This window comes from Oryx dammah, unplaced genomic scaffold, assembly GCF_014754425.2.
Source record: "Oryx dammah isolate SB20612 unplaced genomic scaffold, SCBI_Odam_1.1 HiC_scaffold_5, whole genome shotgun sequence".
In the NCBI taxonomy this organism is placed as follows: domain Eukaryota; kingdom Metazoa; phylum Chordata; class Mammalia; order Artiodactyla; family Bovidae; genus Oryx; species Oryx dammah.
The window spans coordinates 90140225-90166978 of NW_024070189.1; the positions used below are offsets into that span (position 1 = coordinate 90140225).

A 26754-nucleotide genomic window follows, 5' to 3' on the forward strand; every position below is an offset into this window, starting at 1 on the left:
TGTCTCCATGGTCAGGACACCATAAACAGGGTGGGTGTGGACATCATAGAATGTGCATGAAGGAACTCCCCTATTGTGAGTTAACAGCTCTGTATATGTATATTTTTTTCCTGCCATGAGGCATGTAGGATCCTAGTTCCTTGGCCCAGGGATCAAACCTGGGTCCCTTGAAGTGGAAGCTCAGTCTTAGGTTAACAGACTGACCACCAGGGGAGTTCCCAACAGCTCTGTATTTTGACTGTGGTGGTGGTTCTAGGACTTTGTACAGGTGACAGAGTGGAATAGAACTACACACACATATGAGTGCCTGTGAAAGCTGAGAAAATCTGAATAAGGTCTAGAGTTTAGTTCATTCCGTTGTATTCACATCATGTTCCTGCATGACAGTGTGTTAGGGTTAGGTAAGAAGCTGGGTGAGAGTACAGGAGACTCTGCACTGTTTTTTGCAACTTCTTATGTGTCTATGGTTAATTTAAAACAAACAAACAGGAACTTCCCTGGTGGTCCAGCGCATGCTTACACTGCAGGGGGCACTTTTTTGATCCTTGGTCAGGGAACTAGGATCCAGCATGTCACAAGGCAGCCCCCCCCCCACAAAAAAAAGTTTCTGCTTGAGATGGTTGCGGGTTGTCAACTGCCAAGCCTCCTGGGCAACCCTTGTGACTCTTTTCTCATCAACTTCTGTCATTCTGTGACTTGTGATTAGTTGCCTCTCCACTTTCACAGTGGATTATGGGCAAGATATATTCTTATCCCTGAAATGATCCTTAACATTCATTGGCTGAGCTTCCTACCCATCAAACATTTTGAAATCAGCAACATTGTTCAGTTTGCAACATGTTTGACAATGCACTTATTTCCTTCATATATAAAGAGTGTCTACAAATGAATGAGGCCAACATATCAAAAGGTGGACAAGGAATTCCCTGGTGGTCCAGTGGTTAGGGCTCTGTGCTCTCACTACCAAGGCTTAGATTCCATCCCTGATTGGGGAACTAAAATCCTGCAAGCCAAAAAGAAATTTTAAAAGGTTGGCAAATGATTAGCAGTAAACAAGTGCCTTAAAGCATGAAAATATTGATACACACATAAAAGAAATATGAGTTCAGATTACAGTGAGCTGCTGTGTTTCACTCCCTAAGCTTTTCAAAAATAACAGGTGGTACTGAAGACTCGAGAGTCCCTTGGACTGCAAGGAGATCAAGCCAGTCAATCCTAAAGGAAATCAACCCTGATATTCACTGGAATGACTGATATTAAGGCTAAAGTCCCAATACTTTGGCCACCTTTTCCAGCTGACTCGCTGGAAAAGACTCTGATGCTGGGAAACATTGAAGGCAAAAGGAGAAAGGGATGATAGAGGATGGCATCATTGGTTGGATGGTTATCACTGACTCAATGGACATGAACTTGGGCAAAGTCCAGGAGATAGTGAAGGACAGGGAAGCCTGGCATACTGCAGTCCATGGGATCACAAAGAGTCAGACATGACTTAGCGACTGAATAAGGGCAACACTGAAGGAATGGAGCAAGGGGCACACTTCACCAAGAGGTGTGTACATGGAGGCATTCTCCTTAGAAGGCAATATTGCAATATTCTTCCAAACTAAAAATGAATATGCCTTTCAATAATTCTAGGAAATTACCCTATAAATTCAGACATGCCCAAAACATGTACAAGGCTGTCTGTTGCAGGATCTTTTATAGCAGAGGTTGGTCAATGACAACCTGTGGGCCAAATGTGGCCAGCTGTGTGGCTTTGTAAATAAAGTTTTATTGGCACACAGCCACATCCACTCATTTATACATTACCCTTGGCTACTTCTGAGTTGCAAGGGCCAGAGCTGAGCAGTTGGAACAGAGACTGCCTGGCCCACAAACCCTGAAATATTTACTCTCTGGTCCTTGACAAAGTCTGTTAACCCCTGATTTATATGAAAAGCCCAGAATAACCTTATCCCTTGATAAGTGTCTGGGAAAATAAATTATGGCATTCCCAGAGCAAAACAGAAGGCAGCTATTAAAAAGAGAGACTGGGGACTTCCCTATGGTCCAGTGGTTAAGAACTTGCCTGCCAATGCAGGTGACCCAGGTTCAATCCCTGGTCTGGGAAGATTCCACATAACATGGGACAGCTAACCCTGTGAGCCAAAACTGCTGAGCCCAGGCACTGCAACTACGTAAGCCTGCATGTTCTAGAGCCCATGCTCCACAAGAGAAGCCACTGCAACTAGAGAGCAGCCACTGCTCGCCACAACTAGAGACACCCTGAGCAACATAAACGAAGACCCAGCACAGCCGAAAATAACATTAATTCTTCTTTTTCTAACGAGAGACTGGGGAGGGGTTACCGCTCACAGAGGTGGGGAGGGCATCGTTTTCCTCTCTATACCCGTTTGTACTGGTTTATTTTTGGCCACACTGCGCCATATGGAACTTCCCCATCCAAGGATCGAACTTGCGCCCCCTGCAGTGGATGCATGGTTTCTTAACCACTGGACCACCCAGGGAAGTCCCTGTTTTATTCTTTAAGTCATTAAAAATAAAAGTGGACCTTCGCAAAGGATGGAGCCGGTGATGGCCCTGGGGCCGAGGTCATTGTGCCATTAGAAACTCAAGTACCATGAGTGCCCTCAGCTCGGGCAGGGTCTCCAGTCTCATCTCTCAGCTGTTGAGACAGACTTGAAGTCTGCACCACTTGTCGGTGTGTCCTGATGCTCCAACCACCACATCAAGCCTCTGGATAAGGAAAGGTGCAAAAGGAAGTCAGGGCCAGGCTGCCCTCGACAGCCTGGGCTGGGTCCCTCAGTGGCACCCACGAGCTCCCTCAGGACCTCTGAGACTGTCCTTTGGCCATCTTCCAGCTGTGGCATGGGACCCCCTGCTGTTTTGTGCCAGGGCAGCAAGGCTGAGCAAGCAGCCCCTCTCCTACCACTGCCAAGACTGCCCTGCCCTTGGCTCAGTTGCCTCCTGGGACTTCCCTGCCCACCCACGGAACCCCATCACCAGTCCCGGGGAGTTTAGAAGGAACCTCAGGCAGGTGGCAACGCTTCCATCTGGAATTGTTTAATGTGTCTACTTCTTACACGCATAATTATAAAAGAATAAGAATTGACAAAAATATTTTCTTTCAGTAATATGTAGAGGTGGTTTGTCTCTCTGGTGGGATTTTTTTTGTTGTTGGGTTTTCTTTTTTTTTTAAACCCGCCCCTGGCAGAACTCTTGGCGGGAGGGAAAGGAAGAATAAGGATAACCCTGAGGTGGGGAGGGTTCCACTCCCAACCCTGGAAGCCCGGTCAGTGCGGGCCAGGCAGAAACGAGGGACCAGATGGCCTGGCTGGAGAGGGGGCAGCAGCTGCTGGCCAGCAGAGCCCCAGCCGGTCACGTTTCAGAGCCTGCCTGAAAGCTGAGGGAGAGCCGGGCCGGAGGGCTGCCTGCTCCCCTGCACACTTGCAGTCTGCTGGGCACACGGCTCCTGTCTCGGGTGCTGGCTGGGGTGAACCCGGCAGCCAGCAGCAGACCCAGATTCTAGATTTAGGCACCCCTAGCTTTCTGTCTTTTAAATAATAAAGAAAAACGACCCCCTACACACCCCGCCAAAAAAAGAAATCACAAGAAGTGGGCGCAGGTGGGGAGGACAGGCAACTGCATGCTCCTGCACCGATAGCGGGGCCTGAGCCTAGGCCTGGCTATCCAACCCTGCCCCACCCCGGGGGAGCGGCGCAAAGGCCAGGCTGCTGAGTCTCCTCAGGCCTCCACACCCAGTGGAGGTGAGGCTCCCAGACAATGGGGAGCGGAGGGATGGCTTGAGGAAGTGCTTTGTGGACGTTGGCCTCAGCGTTCCATCCTGGCAACCCTGAAGCAGCAGGCAGAAAACCCAGGAGCATGAACAAAAACGATCAAAGGCGTGGGGGCGAAGGTGGTGGCTCCCAGGGCGGGCAGTCCCGGGGCGGGCCGGTGGGAGGAGGCGCGGTGCGGGGCCTGCAAGGCCACTCGGTCCCTCCTGCCCCCAGCGTGCTCGATGGCGGCTGTGGAGCCACTTGTGCTCTGACTGTGCAGGCCCCTCCCGAGGCGGCCCCGGGCTCAGAGGTGTTCCTGAAGAAAGTGCAGCAGTGTGACTTCATAGTGCTCACCGGACTCGGGGCAGCGGATGCTGTGTCTCTCGTTGGGGTAGATCTGGGTGGAAAGAGAAGGCAAGGCTGGTGGCACCGAGGACCCTGCACCCTGAACCTCGCCCTCTCAGTCTGGCTCCCAGCGTCTCCCCTCAGGGCCTTGGCCCCCCTTTGCCACCCTGGGAAGAGATCTTGCTCTGGAACTGAGGGACCCAGGTTCAAATCCCTCCTCCATGGACAACCTGCTGGGCAAGTGATTCTGGGCAGGTGACAGCCTCCTCCCATGAAAGCTGAGTGAAAAATTCAGACCTTGTACGGTCTGTGTGGCCGGGCCAGCTAAGTAGATACGAAAGCACGTATGAAAGCCTTGAGAAGCTATGCTGCTCCTCTGTCCCCTAAACCCAGGGAGCGTGAGGAACTCACATCCGCAGAGGGGCTGGGGCTTCAAATCATGGAGACATTTGCTGCCCTCCACTTGAGCCACTGCATTTTACCAACAGGCCCCACTGGGGATTGGACACACCGAGGCTCCAGGAAGCCCTCGTTCTAGGAGGGTCTCCTAGGCTTTGCCAAGTGCTTCCTGGGCCCTCTCAATAACCAAGGGGGGAACCATCCCCTGAGAGAAGCGGCAGTGTGCTGGTGACAGGGGCCACGCCCAAGGAATCACCCAGTCCCTGAGACCTGGCTGAGTGGAAGCAGGCTCTCGGGGGGATGGTGACGGCGAGGCGGGTCTTGCTTCTGGCCATGGAGTGAGGGTTCCTGGGGCAGGTGTGAAACCTGCTTCACACCCTAGGAATGCATCTAACTGCTCACAGAGATCTTCCCTCCTCCACCCTTGCCTTCAGTATTCCATCCTGCATGAGTCACAAGTCTCATCATACTGTCCCCAGCTCAGAGGAGCTGCCAGGCTGAGATCAAGACCTGGACTCCGGGGTCCTACTGCTCCCACGGCTTCACAGGTCCCACACCTCCAGGGCCTGGGGCAGTGGCATGACCTGGGACAGACATCCACCCCTCTGGTCACTTCCTCTTCCTGGGTTGTGAGGGCAACGAGAGGCTCATCTGGCTCCCCACTCTGCTCCCAACCCCCAGTCACGGGCCTGGTCTGCAGCAACAATGTGATGTGTGAACAAGTTTGGCCTGTCAGCCTCCAGGCCAAGTGGTTCAGGGTGTCTGAAGCATAAAGTGGGTGTGCTCCATCCCCCCTCTCCCACTCCCCAAGGGAGCATCCTGTCTTACTTTCAACTTCCCCGGGAGGCAGAGGCACAAGTCTCCAGGCCCCCATGTGCCAAATGTTTTTCCTGAGAGCACTCATTTGACCCTCAACACCTCTCAGAGGCAGGGGTTATCAAGCCCATTTCATAGATAAGGAGACCAGGCCCAAGGTTAAAGGACCTGCCACCTGTGGTCCCTCAGGGAGAGAGGGGCTACCCCAACCAGGAGCCTCAGGCCTTCAGGCTCAGAAGGGACACTTGAGGATCCACCCTGGCCCTGCCTGACTCCACAACTCTGATGTGCAGCTGCTGCTGGCCTGTGTCGGGGGGGCATGTGAGGTTGAGGGCAGAGTTGCTCCCAACAGCTCCTCACCCTGTGGGAGCCCCGCTGCCCTCCTGCCCTGTCTGGCCAGTGCATGCACAGGCATAGATCTTGAAGCCTGTGCCTCCTGCCCGGTGACCTTCAGTTTTTCCATCTGTTGAATGGCAACGTGTCCTCCCCTGACAGGACTGAGCATGTGAAGGTGTCCAGGTTGCAGAAAGACTGCATGGCGGCAGCAGGTAATCAAATCTGCCCTTCTTACCTCCAGCATCAGGCCTCCCCCAACCAACCCCACCACCACCCCCCAACTCCCTGACCACGTCCCGCCCCTGGAGTCCACCAGGCCTCTCGCTCCCCATTCCCGGCCCCTTTCCTGCCGGGACAACTGACTGGTGCATGTCCCACTGGCCCCGTGGGCCTCTGTCTACATGGCTGCCTAAAAGATGACCAACCTTTCCTCACCCTTAGAAAAAAATACAGCCCTCCCCTGAGACCCACTCCCAAAGCCCGGCCCTTTACCGCAAAAGCCCCACCCTTACCACCGAAGCTCGCCTGAGACCCCGCCCTTACTGCTTAAGCCCCGCCCACCACTGGAGGCACTGCCCACCTGGCCACACTGGTCACCGGGCCCTGGTCCTCAGCTCTTCTGCTGACTGCAACCACACTGGTCTGTTGTCCCTGAGCTGCCCCCTTTCACTAATCTCCTGTGTCTACTGTCCTCCACAGCCGACCCCTAGGCCTAGCTGAGTCCCCATTCACTCATTAGCATCCTTAAAAGTCACCTCCTCAGGGAATTCCTCTCCAACCCCTGTTCAAGGTAAACCCCAACTCCCCCGCCCCCGCCCCAGCCTCATACTTTCTGGGTGGGGTTCCGACCTTTAAAGCAAGCTTCTTGGTTTAAAATAACGCATGTGCTCCTGCAGTAAGAGCGTGTGCTCCCCCAGTTCCCAGAGGTGGCCAGCAGAGGGCGGAGTGGACCGCGAGACATCTATTGAATGGACTCGGGGACCCAGGGAGGAGCCAGGCAGTCAGATATGAGGATGGGGGCAGGGACATGGGTTTCCTTCCACTGCTCCCTCCCCACCCACGCTGCTGCCCACCCTGCGAGCTCCTGGGAGGAGCCACTCACCTGGAGCTGGTAAGGCTTTCCTGCGCGGATCAGCTGGGAGACAAGGAAATTTGTATGGAAAAAGTGCACGTTCTCATCCAGGAAGCCATGCAGGATGAGCAGGCGGTTAGGCCTGGAAGACAAGGTTGGGGTGAGGGTCTGGGGCTGAACCCCCTTCTCCCACCCTGCCCCATGGCAGTGAGGAGGCAGCAGCAGCAACTTGGCACCAGATGGTGGAGCAACTGAATGATCTGGTGTGACTGGCACGTCTGGGAGACGCCTGGCCAGGAGGGGAGGGTGTGGCTGGTGGTACCTGGAATGCCCTGAGGTCCCAGAAGCTTCTGAAATGTGCTAGACCTGCCCCACCCAACACCACCAGTGGCTACCAAGCACTTGACGTGTGGCATGGGTGGTGGAGGATGATTCCTTTCGAAATTCTGATGTAAAAATAGCTTACTGACGTGACACATGATCTAAAATTCACTCATTTTAAAGGGAACAATTCAGAGGTGTCTGATGCATTCACAATGTCATGTAGCCATCACCTGGGTCCTAAGTTACAGGACATTTCCATCACTCTGAAGCATACTCTCTGCCCATGAGCAGTCGCTCCCAGCCCCTCCCAGTCCCTGGCAACCACCAGGCTTCTGTCTTTCACTATTTCAGTGAACTGAGATGAATGCAAAAGTGAATGGAAATGGCTGCAGAGCTGTGGGTTCTGAGCTTGGCTGCACCATGGTGGCCCCTGGAGTCCAGGTCACCTTCTAGATTGAATAGAACAGCCTCGCAGGGAGAGAGGCCAGGGCAGGGTCAGTCTGGGACAAGAACCTTGGCACTAAAGGTGGGGCCAGGGTGGACATTCACCAAACACAAGGCACATCAGAAACAGCCACGCCGTTTTCTTTCCGATGGGAAAATCAGAAACCAGTACCCAAAGAATACGTGGAATATCAGAGCTGGGCCAACACACGTAGGTTTTACAACCACTGTGGACCTGGGTTCTGAGGCAGAACCCACAAGACAGGCGGTTAGGGTTCAAAACCGACTCACGGGGCCCACAGCAGGCCATGTGCTTAGGAGGTGAGGGGCACCAGGGTGTTCAAAGTAGTGTCACTCTAGAGCTTCCTCTCCATATTGCTGGGGGCAGGGCTGGGGGCTTCCCTCCCTCCTTGGTCCAAGAGAACCCGGGGGCCTGCTTTCTGTGAGGAGGATGGAGGAAGGGGAGGGGGCGCCGGCAGACAGAGAGGCAGGTGTGGAAGCCACGTCGACCCGGCCCCAGGAGAAACCAGCTTCACGAGGGCTGGCTTTGGTGACCCAGCAAGTGGGCAGCAGGGGGCCTTACTCATTGGGCAGCTTCTCCACGTGCAGGGCCACGGAACCCGCCTCATAGCCAAGCTGGTTGTTCTCTGGGACATCCATGTAGCGTTCTGTGTAGCCCGTGTCGTAGGCCATCCACACTGTGACCGGGGCGCCTGCAATGGCCACCTGAGGGCCACCGTGGGTGAAGGGGTGCAGGAGAAAGAGAGAGGCACACACACAGAGGTCACGTCCTGGGAGCCGGCGTTTGGCCTGTGGTCCCGGGGCCTCCCCGGAGGACATGAGCGGGCATGCACACGGGGGCTGGTGGGGAGGGGCCCTCCGCGTGTCTCCCCTGTGGACCGTGCACTGTCGTGGGAGGGTGGGTGAGCTGGGCGAGCGCTCAGGCTGGACTTGGCCCCTCCCTGGGCCCACTGCCTTCCTGCCTCCTCCTCCTCATCGCCCTGGCAGCGCCGCCGGCCTGGGGGCCCCTCCCCCGACGCTCTCCACACCATGCCCCACCTCTGCCCGTCCGGGGCCGGGGTCCCGAGCTCAGCCTCCCACAGAGAGCTGCTGGCGGGGTTTTGTGCAGCCGGACGCCATCCTGGGGTCAGCAGTGGCGGGCAATGAGGAGGGGGGCTCGGCCCCGTGGGGCTGCTGCGGGGAGAAACAGCCACGTGGCAAGGCCCCTGCCGAGATGCCTCCCCCGGGGGGGGGCGGGCTCCAAGGGGCACGGGGGCGCTGGCAGACATGGGGGAGAAGGCGGGGTAGGACCCACCTTGAACACCTGGGGCTTGTGGATCAGCCCCATGAGCGAGAGGAAGCCTCCGTAGGACCAGCCGTGGATGGCCACACGGCTCAGGTCAATGAAGCCATACTTCTCGGCCACAAACTGCAAGCCCTCCACCTGGTCCTCGATTTCCACCTGGCCCTGGGGGATGAGGCCGGGTACCCCTCAGCGGCCTCCTCCCAGGCCCATGCCCCACTGTCTCCCTTCCCTCGCAGGGGGCCCTCTCTGGAAGTCACCCTCTCCCCAGGCCTTGTGCAAACCTCTTGGGGTGGTGGTCAGCTGGACCTGGCACCAACCCTGCCCTGCCATCTCCTGGCTGGCTCTGATAAAGTCTCATCCTCTCTCTGGGCCTCAGTTTCCCCATGCCCAAAATAAGGAGGTTAACATGAAGAGTACAGATTTTACAGTGGATGTGAGGATGAAATGAAATGTGAGGTGTCCTGTATTCAGAGGCCTGGTGTTTGCCAAGACTCAAAGAGCTGGTGTTATCACCACCACCAGCACCATCACCTCCATCCTCATCACCACCATTATCACCATCAAATGCCTTATCACCAGCATCAGCCCCACGACCATCAATATCCCCACCATCCCCACCATCCTCACCACCACCACCACTTCCACAGCCGCCAGTGCCTATCTGGCCTAGCCCTCGGGGCTTCCTGCTGATTGGGCCTATACTGACATGCCTGGCTGCACCTGGGTCTTAGGCACCAAGTAGGGCATATGTATACCTCTCTCCCCATGGGGCACCGCTCAGAGCTGAGCAGCAGAGTGGACATTCCTCTAGTTCCACAGGCCGCGCCACTTAGAACTGACACCCTGGCCAGGACTGTCTTGAGGAAGGTGCTTCAGGGCTGCCCCCAAACCCCAGGTCCCCCCACCTCCACCACACAAGAAGGGAATGGGAAGAGACATTACCATCTGGTTTTTAAGAGCCCCTTCAAATCGTAGCCCTCGCTGACAGGAGCCCCTGCCGTCAATCACGACCACAGCATAGCCCAGGGATGCCAGGGTGTTGAGCCTCAAGTACTTGATTCCTTTGAAGGAGTTATTGACCAGCTGCACCTGTGGGGAAGGCAAAGCAGGTGTGAGTCTAAAGATGAGGCCTGCACTCTATCATGAAGACTATGGATGGCCCGGGAAAAGAAGGCCCCTGCCCCAGGTCCTCCCTGGGATTACTCCCTTATTTCTTCAGCTATATCTTGCCTCTTTTCTACCCCTCTATTATATCTAGAAACAGACACAGAAGCTGATGGGGAGGGTGGCAGGCTGGTGGTGCTGGGCAGTGTGTCCCCCAAGTAATGTGGCTTATGCTGGTCCCTTACTTTGGCACAATTCATGTTTGGGGCCTCATCATCTTCTGAGTGGGGTCCTGCTGGCTGTAGGGTATTGACAGCACCTCTGGCCTCTATCCACTAGATGCCAGGAGCATCCCCACCCCAGCTGTGATGACTACAAATGTCCCCAGATGTCACCAAGTGTCTTCTGGGGGACAGCCACCCCAGCTGAGAACCACTTAGATGCACCTGCTTGCCAACCTGCCTGCCTGGCCTGTCCCCTTCTCAGAGGGCTGGGCCCAGGGCTCCAAGCTGGTGACGAGGGGTAAGAGTGGGTCACTGCTGGGTGGGTGGCCCAGACACACAGACAGGGTTTAGGGGGGCTTCCCAGAGGGATAGGGAGTATCACCAGATGAAGGGGGGAGGAGGCTGTGCAGTGAGGTCAGTGGGGACGGGCAGCAGCGCTAGGAGGGCCCCGTGAGCCCTGGGGGGGGTATGGGGGAGGGCGTGCCCACCTGCGGGCCTCCATACACAAAGAGGACAGTGGGGTGCTTCCTTCCCGGCTGCACAGCGTGGGGCTTGTAGATCATGCCGTAGAGCCGCACATCTGACCGCGTGTGGAAATGGAAGATTTCTGGAGGCACGTAATCCGGGGGGCAGCCTGTGGAGACAGAGTGGCTGTGGCTCCGAGGGTCAGGGTGAGCCAAGGCAGGCTCAGATCTGAGTGGGGCTCACATCTGGCTGAACCCACACTCCCCCAAACCCAGAGGGTGGACCAGAAGCACCCCACCTTCTGTGCTTCCTGGCAGTTATAACCAGAGTCTGCAGGCTGGAAGTGACCTGCACCCTGGGTGCCTGCTCAGGCCGGGCCATGGTCTGGTCTGGGACCCTCTCCAGAGCCCCCGACACCAGCTCCTCTCCCCCAGAGATGACAGCAGCTCTGGGATCTGATAAAGGTCAGTTTCATGGTGGGGGGGAGGGGTCTTCTCTCTGATTTTTATGGTTACATCTGTTTTTGCAAAGCAACACTGGCTTTTCAGTCCAGTGGTGAAGAGAACTCTTTTAAGTTTCTTTGAGTAAACAGGGTGTCGATTTAAAAGGCAAATGAGTCAACAGTGATTACTGTAAAAGGCCAGGTAATATTTTTGGTTTTACATGCAAAAGAGACATTCTCTGTGTCTGGGTCGTCACTACACTTGTCCCTCTGTATCCTCAGGGGACTGGATCCAGGGCAGCCCCCAGATACCAAAAGCCGCAGATACTCAAGTCCCTCATATAAGATGGCATATACACACCCTCCCATGTGCTTTCAGTCACCTCTGAGTTACTTATTATACCTGATACAACACAAACGCTATGTTAACTAGTTGTAAACACAGTGTAAGTGCTACGTAAACGGTTGCCGTGCACAAGTCAGGTTTTGCCTTCTGGCATGCTCTGTGGCTGGGGACCTGTGGCCATGGAGGGCTGTGTGCACTTGACTCTGCTGCGGCTGCCCAGAGAGGCCACAGATGAAGCCGAAGCGACCGAGCATGGCCAGGTGTGGCCGGAGGGCCAGTTGTCCACTTCTCACAGAAGTGACCCACAAACACAGCCAGATTAGGCTTTGGGGGGAAACGGCGCCCCCATGTGCCTGCGTGCACATCCAGGGCAGGGCATCAGGACGCCTGAGCCCCCTTCGTGGCCCCTGTTCAGTGCTGGGTGGCACCTTGTCAGGCCCCTCTCTTCCCTCAGTTTCCTCATCTGTGAACCAGGGCCAAGTTCCAGGACTGGGCTGTCAGATGGAGGAGGCTGCTTATTCACTCTTGTTCTTGGGGCAGTGATGGTAACAAACTGCTTTCCAGCTCATTCAAAGTGTTGAAAGTATTAGTCGCTTGGTCATGTCTGACTCTTTGTGACCCCATGGGCTATGGCCTGCCAGGCTCCTCTGTCCACGGAATTCTCCAGGCAAGAATACTGGAATGTACTGCCATTTCCTTCTCCAGGGGACCTTCCCAACCCAAGGACTGAAACTGGGTCTCCTGCATTGCAGGCAGATTCTTTACTGTCTGAGCCACAGGAAAGTCTGTCAACACCCACAACCCCCAGGGATCTTATGTCCTATGGTGTCCTAGAAATCTACAAGGGGCAGCCCTGTGCTCAGGGGAGGGCAGCCTTTTTAGTGAGTGATCCCACGGCAGGGTGCTCTGCTGAGTGTTCAGTTTACAACTCGTGGGCTGCCACGGGGCCAGTCAGTAGGTAATGAAACATTTCAGAGATGAACTGAACTGACTGGCCTTCGCTTCCGCAGCTGGAATTGGAACCCAGGTCACCCGGGTGGAGGCCTTGCCGCCCTGGAGGCTCCTGGGTTAATTAACCAGCTGCCTCCCACTCTGAGGCCCCTAGCGACCAACCCCAGGCAGGGGCCATCTGCTCTGCACAGGTGCACTTGGCCCTGTGTAGGGGCCCCTCCGCCTGGCACAGCGGGCTCTGGCCCTTTGCGTGTGCTCTCTCTGGGACCCCTACCCTCCACCTGGGACAGCAGCACAGAAACTTGAGGCTGTCTCAGCGGCCCCACAGGACAGTGCGGGGCTGTGGTTACGCTCGATTGATTCTCGGGGCTCTGGGCCGCTTGCTGCCTTGCGCTCACCCACGTTATTCACCAGGGCTCAGGCGGCGGTGCACGCGGTCAATGTCCCAGGGGTCTGGGGTTACTCACTGGCTGCCTCCATCATGCTGGCCCAGAACCGGGGCTGCTTGTGCAGAGGGTCGTCGTCGGGGCCGCTGAGCTTGTAGACGTGCACGCAGGGTGGTGTACCCACGCTGCTATAGTGGCTGACGAACATGTCGAAGTTCTGCAGGCGGGATGGGGCGCTGAGACCGCGAGGTGCCTCCCATCACCCCCGCTGTGCTGGCGCCTTCCCCCATCACCTCCACCTGTATCCGCTGCCTGCTGTCTACACCCCGTGTGGTGTGTTTGCTCATGTGACCCTGCTGTTACCACCACCCCTACCCTGAAAGGTTAGAGGAGCCTGTCCCCTGACCAGAGGGGTCCTGGGTGCTGACTGTGGGACCTGGGGGTGGGTTCAGACCCAGACCTGCCCATCTTGCTGGTCCTATAGCTGGCAGACTACACTGCCTACTTGTCTGGGTCGAGGGTGGCCCTGTGGTCATGTTCCAGATTGCTGCCTGGTATTCTGGCATGTTCCAAGGGAGGGCACGTTGGGGAGGGGCCCACCTGGCTCATGGAGCAGCTGTGGGAGAAGCCGGGTGTGGTGAGGCGCACGATCTCGCCAGCCACCTCATAGCTGACCACATAAAGGTGGTGCTCCAGGGGTGTGTCCTTCGTGCCTTGGAAGTACACCAGCTTCGTCTCCTCGTTGACCCAGATCTGCAGGCAGCATGGGGGCTCCTGGTGACATGGCCCCCGGGGCCTCCCTCCCCACCCCCAGGGCCTCCCTCCCCTATGAACAGGGAGGACCGTTCTCCCAGAGCTGGCTTCAGCCCGCCGGCTGGAGAGCTGTCTGGGAGTCTGTCCTGGATCCTGCAGGGAAGAAGCCCACTCCACTAGAGCTGGGCTAACCACATGTTCTCTGGTCCGACTTGGAATCAGAACTCCCAGTCTGGACAGCTCCTTCCAGGCAGGCCCAGAGCCACTGGAGGGGGACTGAAGGCACAGTGTGGGGGGATACCGAGGCTGAGGGAGGGCCTGTCCTGGGCCCAGCAGCCCCCAGTCCTGGTCCCCAGTAGGGACAGCCCACCCTCTGACCCAAGTGCTCAGGGTTAAGAAGTGGTAACTCCCTGCTCCGCTATTTTCTGGAGGAAAAGCCCGTCAGACCTGGGCGTGATTCTCAGGCAGTGACCTCAGGAGGAGGGGGAAAGAACCTCATTCTGGGGATGGAAGAGGCACTGCCTTGCTAGGCTGACCGTGCAGCACAGATGCTCTGAACAGGCCTTTATGCCCCTGGGGACTGCTCCCAAGGATGGCACTGGAGGGGCAAATTCCAAATGAAGGCACAGTGATGCCCCAAGTGCTCTTCAGATGAGAGCTGATGATAGCTGGAATGTCCTAAAGACAGGCTGGCTCCAACCTTACGGCACACCTCTCTGGGACCACAAGAAGTCATGCAACCCTACAAACCCTCTAAAATACTCATGTTCCTGTGCAAACAGGAAAGACCTACAGTGATTCCCCACTGTGGTCACTTCTGAGGATGGAGGCAGGTCACGGGGGCCTGGGTGAGGATGGAAGGGGACTGTATAGAGAAATTCAATTTTTACAACAAATGCTGATATGCTGGTTGTCGTGTGCTCACTAGAAAATAAATGCAGGTTTTCTGAAAATGGAGGATGTCATTGGAAAATCCCAAACCACCATAGTTAAGTCGTGTGCTGGTTTTGTTACCAAGACTCTGTGAGAAGCTGTGTGGGCGGGAAGGAGAGTCTGCAGGTGAGGGACCCACCCAGACCCGGGGCACAGGGGTGGAGCATGTGGCTATGGGCAGGGACGGCACAGGGCATTCTTTCCTTTTCTCTTTCTTAAATGTTGCTTTTTTTATTTTAAAGAAAATTTCTAGGTAAAAAGATAAGGTGTGCAGAGGGTTAAACTTTGACCATGGAGAAAGGTTTTTTTTTTTTTTCCCAGCCGTGAGCAGGCATGGGGGATCTTAGTTCCCCTACCAGGGACTGAACCCAGGTCCTGGCAGAGACAGCACTGAGTCCTAACCACTGGACTACCAGCAAGTCCCCAGAGAAAGATTCTAATACTGTCCTGTGTGTCTGCCAGCTGCTAAAGGCCTTCAAAGCACTTTCAAGCAGGGTTCTCCCCTGGGGCTGCTCTGAGCCCCCGGGCCATCTGACAGCCTCTGGACACATCTGTGGTCATCACAGCTGGGGCGGGGGCTAGGGAGGCTGCTCCACACCCACAGTGCCCACAGTTGGCCCAAGTGTCCACAGCGCTGAGGGAGATACTGCTGAGGAGATGGGAGGGTTGGAGCTGTTTGAGGGCCCCATGTTGCAGCAAGGAAACCCAGGCTTAGTGCCTGGCTGGCTGGGCCAAGCAAGGCCATAAGCCCAGAGGCGCATCCAGCAAGACTCAAGCACAGCAGGGCCACCCACTAGGGACAGGTGTGGTCCACTATCATGGGCACCGTGCCTTACGTTACCCGGGCCCAGGGAGGTCACTTGTCTCCTGATCGAGGGTTTTCACACTGCTGTTTCCTACCACACAAACAGTGCACGTTTGTGTGCTAACCTGAGTGTGCCCTGGGTGGCCTCACCTAGAATCGGGGCTGTCAGGTCAGATGAGGTGCAGGTTGACACTGTAATGGATGCCCTCTCTGCCCCCTGCCCAGGGGTGCCCAGGCCCCTTCTCTTAGCACACGGGCCACCCAGCTCTGGGCTTTAAAAAGGTTGGCCTACATCTCCTCTTGGGCACTTGGACAGTTTAGGCCTGTCTGAGTCTTTGGACCAGGACACCAAAGCTGGGAGGGAGGGAGGGCTCCAGGACATCTAATTAAGGGGTCTCTCTGTAAAATGAGAATTCTGCAGACCTGACCCCCAGTGATGGATGCAGGGCAGTTCCATGGTGGGCCCCACCAATGTCCACAGGTAGCTTCATGCAGCGGAAGGAGGCCAAGTGGACACTCCTGGTGGCAGGGCAAATGGGCCAGGCGCCACCCACCAGGATCCAACAAAGGAAACACAGACGACCCTGCTTCCAGACCCAGGATCTCCTGCTGGTGGGAAGTGCAGCCCCCACGGCCCTCAGCTGCAGAGCAGGAGCGGGCAGCCAGGTGGGGGGTGTGGGGGTGGAGGAGCAGCCACAGGCTCTCAGGGTCTGGAGGGGTCAGGGCCATGTGTGCATGTCTGTGCACGGGTATGTGTACAGGCGTGTGTGGAGACTCAGGTACCTTGGAGCCGTGCCTCGCCAAAACCTCCCACTCGCCGCTGGTCAGTGCGATCTCCTCCTTGATGGGGCATTTAAATTCATCTAGAAGGATAGGAAAAGAGGTGAAGGGGGCCCAGGGAAGCTGTGACGCAGACTCAAGGCACAAAATGGACTTGCAGCAAAGCCCAGGCAGCTGGGGGACAGGCAGGTGGAACGGCCGGGCCCCCGGCATGGGACGCAGGCCTGAGATCTGCATTTTTATCAAAAACATCCAATTTGGGGGACTTCCCTGGATGCCCAGTGGTTAGGACTCTGAGCTTCTCCTGCCTCCAAGCTTCCACTGCAGGCGGTGTAGATTTGATTCTTTGTCAGGGAACTATTAATAAGATTCCACATGCAAACTGGTAAAGCCAAAAACAAAAGGCACCCACTTTTAGAACCCTGTGGGCCAAACCACCTCCTTCTAGGCCTTGGACTTGTGACTGGTTAGGACAGGTTGGGAACCAGATCTTGACTAAACTCTGGGACTGACCAAAGGCTCAGTGGAGTTACAGTAGGTTTTTTTGGGTGGGTAGGTCTCTCTCTTTTTATATATTTATTTACTTATTTTCGGTCGAGCTTGGTGTTTGTGGCTACACGTGGGCTCTCTCTAGTTGCAGTGAGCAGGCTTCTCATTGTGGTGGCCTCTTTTGTTAAGAAGTTTGGGCTCCAGGGCACACAGGCTTAGCTGCTCCGCAGCATGTGGAATCCTCCTGATCCAGGGATCAAACCTGTGTCCCCTGCACTGGCAGGTGGATTCTCAACCACTAGACCACCAGGGAAGTCCTCGCTTTAGAGTTCTTATCAGGTAAATAACAATATGTAATGTTTCTTGCCATGTGTTTGAAATTTTATATTAAAAACTATTATGAGCAGTGGCTACAGATCTTTTCTCTTCTCTTGGGTCTGAAGCACACTGTCAACGTCTCCTATGGAGGGGCAGATGTCCCCGCACAGATCCACAGGGTGCATAGAACAGAGACCTGGGCTAAGCGACCGTCACCAAGAGGACTCAGGAGGACGCTCCTCTGTCCCTCCCTCACTGCAAGGTGGGTGCACCACTGCCTGCCCCCAAACCATCCCCGAAGCCCACACCGTTGGGCCCACATGGGGAGCTGAGTCGCACAGGCCTCCTCGGGGGCTGGCAGCCCTGCCAATGCACTGCTCTGGCTCTATAGCCTCTGTGCCACTCGTTACCAAGCCGCCCCCACAAGACCCCCAGGGGGCCTGGGTGATGGCACAGCCTACTGGTCCCCCTGCCTTGCTCCAACTCACTCTGAGCTCCTAAACCTTCTAGGTTCAAGCCCATGCTCCTCACGGCCTAGAAGGTCCCACCGACCACACCAGGCCTTCCCTCCCTTACCCCCAACTACTCTGCTCCAGCCACACGGGCCTCCTCACTGTCCCTCCCCCACACCAGGCCCAGTCCTGCCCCCAGGCCTTTGCACTGGCTGTGCCCTCTGCCTAGAGCACTGTGTGGCCACTTCTGCCACAGGTCCCTGCCCTGTGTTACGTTATCCACTGATGTGCTCCGGGCCTCCTGGTGTCTTTCACTGTCTCTGGATGTCTGCCTGCCTCCCCTCTAGAGCAGAGATGTCCACACTTGTCTCTTTCTACGGTGACCCTCCCTGCGGGCAGGGCAGGGCAGCTTCTCCTATAAAGGGTCAGATGGCACAGCCTTGGTACACAAAGGGCCTTGGCATGCAGTCAGTGCTGGATGAACCCTGCTGTCAAAAGAAAGCAGTCATGGCTGTGATAGCCCTTCCAGACCAGGAGCGGCGTTGGGAAAGGCCAGTGTCTTAATCACAAACACCCACTCCCTGTGGGGTGGGACCCATGAACAAGCCGTGCACTGAACCACTGGCTTGAACTGCAGGCAAGAGCAGTGAGTATTAGTCAGGCTTGCTCACCTTCCCCAGGGCTGAAGGGCTGGGTCCAGTTGTAGCCGCGGGGCCGCAGGACAGCGGTGACTTTGTACAGGTGGCAGAAGCCAGTCTTGCACTCATTGGCGCGGATGAAGCAGAGCTCGTCTGCTCCCTCTGCTTGGGGGAAGGGGTAGAAGATGTCGTGAACCTGTCCGGGCAGAGAGAGGAGGTGTCATAAGTGGGGATTGTGGCAGGAGCAGGTGGGGGGGAACTCGGGCTATCTCTCTTTGAGAAAGGGGAGGCTTGGACAGTCTGGCTAGAGGGCAGTCCCTGCCAACCCTCCCTCCTGAGCTGGCTTCTCCACATTGAGGAGCTGGGGACCTGGGGGCGGGGACATGGGAAACCAGGTGCGGGAGGACAGGGCCCACACACCCCAGCTCTTACATTGATCCACACATCGGTGACCTCCTCATACACCACGTACGGCTGGACATCCCTGGGCACAGCCCTAGCGAAGGCCGCCCGCTGCTCCTCGTTGTCGGTGGTAGGAATGAACAGGGCTGGGGGCAGGAGGACCAGCTGGAGGCGCTGCTGGGGCCGGTCCAGGAGCATGGCCCAGGCGCTGGAGGGCGAGATGGGAGGACCAGACACTCAGGGCCTGGTGCAGGCCAGCGGGGCCTGGCACCCCCTGCCCATCCATGTGCGTGGCCGGAATGGCTCCTCCTCTGTCAGCTTCCGTCCACTCGAGCAAGTGACTGTGTAGTACATAAAGCCTCCCTGGCTGGCAGGCATGCCCGGGAAGGAGATGGGGGCGGTGGGGAGGGGGTTGGGGTGGGTGCTGACAAAACTGTACCATCCGGCTGTTCTGCAAGCACCCTGCATCACTGGTGAACTTGGGCGACTTCTGCCAAATCCTCAGCCCTTATTTGTCCTTTGTTTCATATCTTGCTCTAAGTGGACAGTTAGCTTAAATCTTTTTGCTGTTTGTTTCTTTGTCGCAATGCACAGCATACAGGATCTTAGTTCCCAGACCAGGGATTGAACCCTTGCCCTCTTGCAGTGAAAGTGTGAGTCCTAACCACTGGACCGCCAGGGAAGTCCCAACTTCAATGTATTGTGGACAGAGATCTGTTGGGGTCAGAGACGGAAAAGTTGACTCTCAACAGAAAGACAGACCAGATGCCTCATCACGGGCCACTGTTCCTTTCTCAAATACTCAACCCTGCCCCTGTGGGGTGAGTGGCCACAGAGGTGTGGCCATGTGCCAATAAAGCTTTATCTCTGGACACTGAAATATGGATTTCCTATCATTTCCATGTGATGAAATACTCCTCTTTGGATCCCCGGCCCCTGCATCGCTGGAAAACGGAAAAGTCATTCTTGTGAGCTGCATGGTGATGGGCAGCCAGCCAGGTCTGGCCGCCGGGTATGCTTTGGGGCTCTGGTGTATTGTGTCTGCCCCAACCCAGGGCAGAAGTGACTGTGAAGGGTGTCTTGGACTCCTAGGGATGACACTTACTACTTGCCATCCTGGGTCCAGCCGGCCCTGGCAAGGTACTCGACCTTCGGGAAGAGCAAGCTGAATGGCTGCACCAGCTCCTTCTCCTGCGTCAACACGATCTAAAGGGGAACAGACAGACGTGGGTTACCATCCAGCCTGGCCATGTGCTGCCACTGTTGTGAGGCGCTGTATCTCCCCAGAGCCACACACTGGAGCCCTAACTCCTGGGACCCAAGGAGGGGGCCTAACTTGGAAACGGGACAGTTACAGATGTAATCAGTTAAGATGAGGTCATACTGGGGTGTGGGCACCCAAACCCACAGGATGAGTATCCTTATAATAGGGGGAGATGTGGACACAGGTGCCACGCGTCCTGTCTTGTGACATGACGCAGGGAGGAGGTGGCATCCCCAGGCCTCGGATAGCCAGGGAGGAAACTGCCCTGTCGACACTTTGGTTTCAGACCTTCAGCCTCCAGAACAAGAGATGACAGGCTTTGGGGACTAAAGCCTCCCAGCGGTCTTTGCTATGACAGCCTGCTGACTGGAAACCAAGGGTTCTGGCATGGCTGTTGCTGAAGAGCCAGGTGGCCTTGGGCAAGACAAGCCTCTGGCCCCTGTGGCTTCCTGGAGGTGACACGGGGCTAGCGGGGCATCTCCTGGGGAGGGTGGATGGGATAGAGGCCAGCAGGGCCCAGCACATCCCACACCCAGGCCTGCCCTCAACCTCTGCATCCCCCAGCTGTGGGTTAGTGGGAACCCCACCCCCCCAGCCATCTCAGGACCCTGCTCATCTGAGGGGGTGGCCTGGAACCATTTACAACAGCTGGTGGGGCTCGACAAAGCCACTTGGCGCAGGTCCCTGGAGGATCCACCAGAACATTCTGGTCAGGAGTGGAGAAGGGGTTTGGTTGGGCCTGCTGCTGCTGCCGCTGCTAAGTCGCTTCAGTCTTGTCCGACTCTGTGCGACCCCACAGACGGCAGCCCACCAGGCTCCCCTGTCCCTGGGATTCTCCAGGCAAGAACATTGGAGTGGGTTGCCATTTCCTTCTCCAATGCATGAAAGTGAAAAGTGAAAGTGAAGTCGCTCAGTCGTGTCTGACTTTTAGCGACCCCATGGACTGCAGCCCACCAGGCTCCTCCGTCCATGGGATTTTCCAGGCAAGAGGACTGGAGTGGGGTGCCATCGCCTTCTCCGAGGGCCTACTCGTGCCCAAACCAAAACCAACCCCTAGATCGTGAAAATAAGTGTAGTTTATCTCAGGCACTTTTCTGAAATGTTACACAAGAAGCCGTTCTAGCAAAATACGAAGGGGCTTCCAGGCTCACCAGCCTCCTTTGATCTCTGACATGAGGGGCATCCCCCCTGACATCCTCACATGGAGTTGGGCATCGGCCCCACCCTTCTCCCCATAGCTTCCTCTGCCATCCTGGCTATGCATCCTGAAGAGTGACTCCCTGGGTGATGAGGACCCCATCTGTGAGGCTGATTAGGTGACAGAGAAGGATCTTGAACACTGATGCATCTGCTGAAGTGACAGATGAAGAACTGCCCAGAGGCGGGGGCAGGGATACCCTTGGTCGAAGGTCAGGTCCCCCACGTGACTGCACCCCCGCCCTTCTGGGCAGCCCAACCCCTGCAGGGCCTCCACTCGAAGCTCACTCACAGGGGTCCCTTCTCCATACCTCGGGGCCACTCCCTGTCTGAGTCCTGGTTCAGGGTGATGGGGGGAAGGGTGCAGCCTGGAAGCCAGGGCTCCAGGTTGGAGCCTCCTTGGGTTCAGTTGGCCAGAGAAGCACCTGCCCTGGAGTGGGGGTTGAGGGGCCACCTGATCTCCCAGCACAGACCCCGGCCTCCCCTCCTCATCTGGAGGCTTCTTCCAGGAGCCACACTTACCTTGCCCTGACTGTCGGTCTGGAACTCAGCCAGTTTCAAGGCAATCTTGGGGTTCTTGCTGCCTGCAGAAATGAAAGCAAGGTGGACCTGGCAGGTGGACCAAGAGGGCTGACAGCAGGTGCTGGGGCGCTGGCTAGGGGGGTGCAGGGGATGTTCCAAGGCTGTGATCCAGCTGACATTGGGGGAGGGGAGGAAGACACCCACTGTCCAGAGGTCCCTGTGTGGGTGTGTCACCCTCTCTGGCCCCTCTAGGCAGGACTGACTGTGAGCCTGGACCATGGTCCCAAAGGTGATGTGGCTACATCTTTCCTATGTAAGAACAGAGTTCAGGCCTGGGCTTGTCGGAGGTCATGGCGGGGACATGAAACAGGAGGAAGATGTCTCCCTGCCTCAGGAGACCTTGAAAGCTGGGTGCAAATATGGCACACGCCCCTAATAAAAGCACCCATGATGCACAAACAGGGCCCTTATCTGGCGACAGCTGGTGCTCAGCAGTCAGGAGGCAGGCAGCCTATAGGCTGGGGCAGCCGAGACAGGCTCTCCAGGGCGGGATTCAGTTCCTATGACATGTCTCAGCTTTGGCCCATGGCTTTAGCGCTCCGGCAGGTGATATCTTGGAGCTCCGCTTCCTCACATTTCCAGCAATGGAAAGAAAAGACTGACCTCCCCATTCACACCAGGACCTAGAAGTTTCCCCAGGAAGGCTCTGCCTAACACAGCCCACAGTTGGCAGGAACAAGTCTCTCGGAGGCTTCCACGGGGGCCCCAAAGATGCTAAACCTGGCCCACATGAGTATTCTGTGTGGCTCACCAAGTTTGTTTTCCTTTTTTAAAGTTGTATGACTGCGCCTAGCATGGCAAGTGGGATCTTGGCTCTCCAACCAGGGATCGAACCTGCACCCCCTGCATTGGAAGGCAAAGTCTTAACCACCGGATGCCAGGCAAGTCTCCTGCTAAAAGTATTTTTAAATAATCTGAGACATGTTTAAGAATTGGTAGATTTCTAAAAAAAAAAAAAGAATTGGTAGATTTCTGGGACTTGGTGGGTCAGTGGTTAAGGCTCGGAGCTTCCAACGCAGGGGGTGCAGGTTTGATCCCTGGTCAGGGGGCTAACATCCCACAAGCCTCTTGGCCCAAAACTGAAATATAAAACAGAAGCAATGTAATAAAAAAAAATTCAATAAAAACTTTAAAAATGGTCCACGTTAAAAAATATAAATTGGTAGATTTTGTGGGTGAGTCTGGATTTCTGGCTTCTCTTGAGACACGGGGCAAACTGTACTCTTACAAGGCAGTGAGTGTCCAATGCGCCCTCAGAGGGGCCACACCCTCTACTACGTCCCCAGGGCTCCTGTTGTCTCCTGGGCCCCAAGGCAGGACGCCAGTCACCACTGATGGTGGCGCTGGCCCGGTTGTTGTTCCCGAACCCAGCCTGCTTCTCTGGGTCTATCCCTGCCTGGGTCCTGTGGGCCCATCCTGGTTGGTGCCTCACTGGGTTCCACGAGGCTTCAGACATCTCCAAGCTGTCCTGACCTGTCCTGGGCCCTGACCTATCCCAGGCCCTCACCTGTCCGGGGGTACCGGTAGGAGTCCGTCTTCCTTTCCTCCAGCGCAGGGGAGGGCACGTGGATGATCTCCACCTCGGACTCGTCCACCTCCTCGTACAGGATCCGCAGCGTCTTGCAGCCTTCTGACCCTGGGAGGGAGCCGGGCCCCTGCTGAGGGTGCCAGGCATCCCTCTGCTGTCCCCGACTCCTGCCCACAGGACTTTGCTCCACCACGGTGGGGCTCAGACACCCAAAGCTGCCAATGCTTCCACCTAGGACGTCCAGTCTTCAAGCTGTGACGTCCAAGCTACCCCATCTGTGGGACTTGGTCACATCCACCCGAGTAGACCAGCATTCGGGGCTGGGGCAAGAAAGGGCGCCGTGAACACTGTCACGAGAAGGAAGCGAGTAGCCAGGAGCTGCTGGCTTAGCAAGTGGCACGGGGGCTGCTAGTGCCAAGGTCAAGGGATGGAGCCCATAGCCATTCCTTTCTCAGTTGCTGAGAAGGGTCCCCTCTGTATCTTATACCCTCATCTAACTCGCTAGGGTGGACCAACAACATCCACCAAATGTGGCTAAGCCCATTTGGCCTACAGATGTCCACACGTGCTCTGTAGGGTGCTGGTTACAGCAAGCGGAGTGAGTGCCCCTGGTGTCCTGCATGTGGGGGACCCTATCTGAGAGGTTCTGAGCTGCTGAGAATAGCAGAGTGAGAACCCTGACATTATCAAGGCCAGTGGATGACAGCAGGGGTCATTCTATGCCCCCAAGGGACCTATCCCATGTCTGGAGACATCTGTAGTTGTCATGAAAGCTCAGGAGACCACAGCCCCCCACAGAGAAGAAGCCCACCTCCATGCCCACAGGGACAAGGGGAGAAGATCTCATTTTATAGACTATGAAGTCAAAGGGTGGGACAGTCACCTGCTTCTGCCAGGCAGAAGCATAAGCAGAGTGACCTGACCCGACCCCGACTTCTGACCTGGAGCCCTTCTCCCTGGTGGGCCTCAGGCACACCAGGTGTTGCGGCAGTGAAAGACACTGGCCAGATGGAGGAGTGTGGACAGTGTCTTCCCCAGAAACACGCCGATCCCCACCAGGTCTCGGGAGTGCCAGCAGCCTACCCAACCCTGACAATCCAACCTCTGCCTGGGTGCTGGCTAGAGTGTATGGCACTGGTTTCTCCCCACTGCACAATTTTCAGGCCAAGCTTGTATTCATGGTTGGACCATGAAGTTTTCTTTGCAAATCAACTTAAGGAAAAGGTGAGCTGACGTAAAGGTGGCAGTGGATGGCCGGGATGGGGTGGTGCATGGCTGGGGCGGTGGACACCAATGCCTGGTTCCCAGGATCCTGGGTTTTGTGGCCCCATGCCCACTGGCGCTCAGGTCAGAGGGACTCTAAGCAGCGGAGGCCTGGGCCAGTTCTACTTATGCTGTGGAGGGTCTGATGCTACTCACTGGCCCCAGAAATGACTGTTCCCTCGCTCAGAAGACAGAGTGTGCTCTGCTGAACAGGGAGAAGGTGACACATCCTGGCCTTAGGCACAGCTAAGAAAAACAGATACAAAAGGGCCCACTGCTCTGGCTTCTTCCTAACTTGTTGGCAAAACCCACCAAACTTCTAGGTGCATGTAGCTTCAACTCATCTCTCTTCCAGCTGGGAATTTCTCTAAGGCGGGATTTTCTTTTCTTTCCTCTTTTTATTTTAAATTAATTTATAGCTGTGATAGGTCTTCACTGCTGCAAGTGGGCTTTCTCAAGTTTCAGCTAGTGGGGCTACTCTCTAGCTGTGGCACCCAAGACATCCACAGGTAGAGGACTGATTCTCTGTGTTCTGATTGCAACGGACTGAATGTGTGCACCCCCCCAGAATTCAAATGGTAGATCCTAATTCCCCACTACTCAGTGTGATGTAGTGGAAGGTGGGTCTTTCAGGACGTGATCAGGTCATGAGCCCTCATGAAGGGGATTAGTGCCCTTACAAAAAGGAGACCCCAGAAAACTCCCTGCCCCTTCAGCACATGAGGACAGGGAGATAAGATGGCACTCGGAAGCTAGGGAAAGTCCCTCACCGGACAACGAATCTGCCTTGGTTGTGGACTCCCAGTCCAAGCAACAGTGAGAAATAAACATCTGTTGTTTATAAGCTGCCCTGGCTGTGGTATTCTGTAACAGCAGTCTGAGTGTCGCCAGCAAGCTGGCTGAGGCTGATCTTAAATGAAAAGTGTGAAGGGGAGACTAGCATGTATACTGTGCTTCTGTTAATAGAAGAGCATTTGCAGAACTACTTTTTTTTTTTTTGCAGCACCTTGCAGCATGAGGGATCTTAGTTCCCCAGCCAGGGATCAAACCCGCATCCCCTGCAGTGGAAGCGCAGAGTCTCAACCCCTGCATCACCAGGGAAGTCCCTTGCACAAGTGTTTTTAAACCAGAGAGGCACTTACCCTCCCAAGAGGCTGTGGGGCACCACCAGTAGCCAGTGAAGCGGTCAAATTCCTCCTGGATGACAAAGGTGGCCACACCCGCGGACCTGGGGTCATCGAGGACACTAGACAAGCCTGGAGAGGACAGAGCCAGATGGGAGACGAGGGGTCTGGTTCAGAGGAGGGGCTCTCCTGGTACTGCTGACGTTGGGGGCCATCCTGGGGGCCCTACTGGGTGCCATGGGGTATAGAGCAGTATCGCCACCCCACCCACTCCATGCTAGGTATGTTCTTGCCCCGTTGTAACAGCTAACAATGTCTCAGCACATGGCCAGGGTCCCAGTCGCCCCAGCTGAGAAGCTCCGGCTTATCGAGAGGGCACCAGGACCTGGGGCAGGATGGTAGGCAGGGATTGGCCACAGCCTTCGGATTTCCACAGGCGTCTGCACAGGGGTGCCATCACACCAGGTAGGCAGGGGCCTGAGGCAAGCCCGGGTCTGGTGAGCTCTGGGCTGGAAGCGTGGAGGGGGACAGGAAGGCAGGGGTAGGAAGGCTGAGATGGACAGCATCTAGCGGGCAGGCCAGGCCCCCATGGCCTGGGTGATTCACACAGAGGAAAGCCAGGCAGCTGGACTTTGGGGGGCTACCGTGGGGGTGGGCTGGGGGGTTGTGGTGGCCGGGAGACCAGGCTCTGAGCAGGTGCTGGTGGTCTAGTGGGGGTGCATGGTGGGGCAGGGGTCTCCAGCAGAAGCTGGAGTGGTGGCTGTGGGGACTGACCACAACGGGGAGCGGGTTCCCACCCGCCCTACCCTCCACATAGGGACACCGGGAGGGTATTGGTAGGTAGCGGTGGTGGTATTCCCGTCGCCCCCGTGTCCACCCCCACCCCGCCCCCCGCCTGGCCTCACCCTTGTGGCAGAAGGTCAGCCTCCGCTCCTCGCCCGTCTCAATGTTGGCCACCCACAAGTCACTGTTGTTGATGAAGGAGAAGAAGGCAGGGTCGGCGGGACAGATCTTAGGGTCCATTCGTGGCCCCGAACACTGGGTCTTGATTTCCAGGGGCTTCATGGGGGACACCTGCAGACAGAGAGGCCTGGCTCAGCAGGGTGGGAGGCCCTAGCCATTCCCCCGCCCTCCCCACCGGCAAGTGTGGCTCACCACGAAGCCATTCTTGCCGCCATCCCCCGCAACGCCCTCCCCACCAGCGAGTACAGCTCACCATGAAGCCATTCTTGCCGCCATCCCGGCAGTGGAAGAGACTGTTGCTGGCCTGGAAAAGGAAGAGGCCGCTCTCGCTGTGGAAGTCGTAGGAGGTGATGCCGAAGACGCCCAGGCGTTTCCGCTCCCGCAGCAGCTCCTCCTCCCGGGAGTAGACCCCGTGGTGCGGTGTGGCCTGGGGACACAAGGGGGACATCAGTGTCAGCAGCTGAGGCCCTGGCCCCCTTTCCCCACCGACTCTCTCCTAGACAGATGGGGCCAGGCCCCCAATC

General features: G+C 56.4%; 1 protein-coding gene across 2 annotated transcripts in view; it reads right to left on the bottom strand.

Moving 5' to 3' along the window:
- Positions 1-3045: 3045 nt before the first annotated feature.
- DPP9 (dipeptidyl peptidase 9) overlaps positions 3046-26754 on the bottom strand; it is a 37992-nt gene continuing 14283 nt past the window's right edge. Inside the window, exons 6-23 of one of the 2 annotated variants that reach the window (XR_005721239.1) lie at positions 26484-26657; positions 26173-26341; positions 25286-25399; positions 22860-22988; positions 21293-21354; positions 19415-19515; positions 18340-18517; positions 17941-18103; positions 16014-16093; positions 13340-13492; positions 12821-12956; positions 10638-10783; positions 9764-9910; positions 8831-8983; positions 8575-8709; positions 8099-8241; positions 6778-6889; positions 3909-4176 (exon numbers count right to left, since the gene is read on the bottom strand). Coding sequence is in view for 1 of the 2 variants with exons in the window: in XM_040242022.1 (XP_040097956.1) it covers positions 4084-4176; positions 6778-6889; positions 8099-8241; positions 8831-8983; positions 9764-9910; positions 10638-10783; positions 12821-12956; positions 13340-13492; positions 16014-16093; positions 17941-18103; positions 18340-18517; positions 19415-19515; positions 21293-21354; positions 22860-22988; positions 25286-25399; positions 26173-26341; positions 26484-26657 (2253 nt within the window). In the remaining variant the exon portion in view is untranslated. Of the gene's footprint in view, positions 4177-6777; positions 6890-8098; positions 8242-8574; positions 8710-8830; positions 8984-9763; positions 9911-10637; positions 10784-12820; positions 12957-13339; positions 13493-16013; positions 16094-17940; positions 18104-18339; positions 18518-19414; positions 19516-21292; positions 21355-22859; positions 22989-25285; positions 25400-26172; positions 26342-26483; positions 26658-26754 lie in introns of both variants that reach the window. The other variant, XM_040242022.1, reaches the window with a different exon arrangement.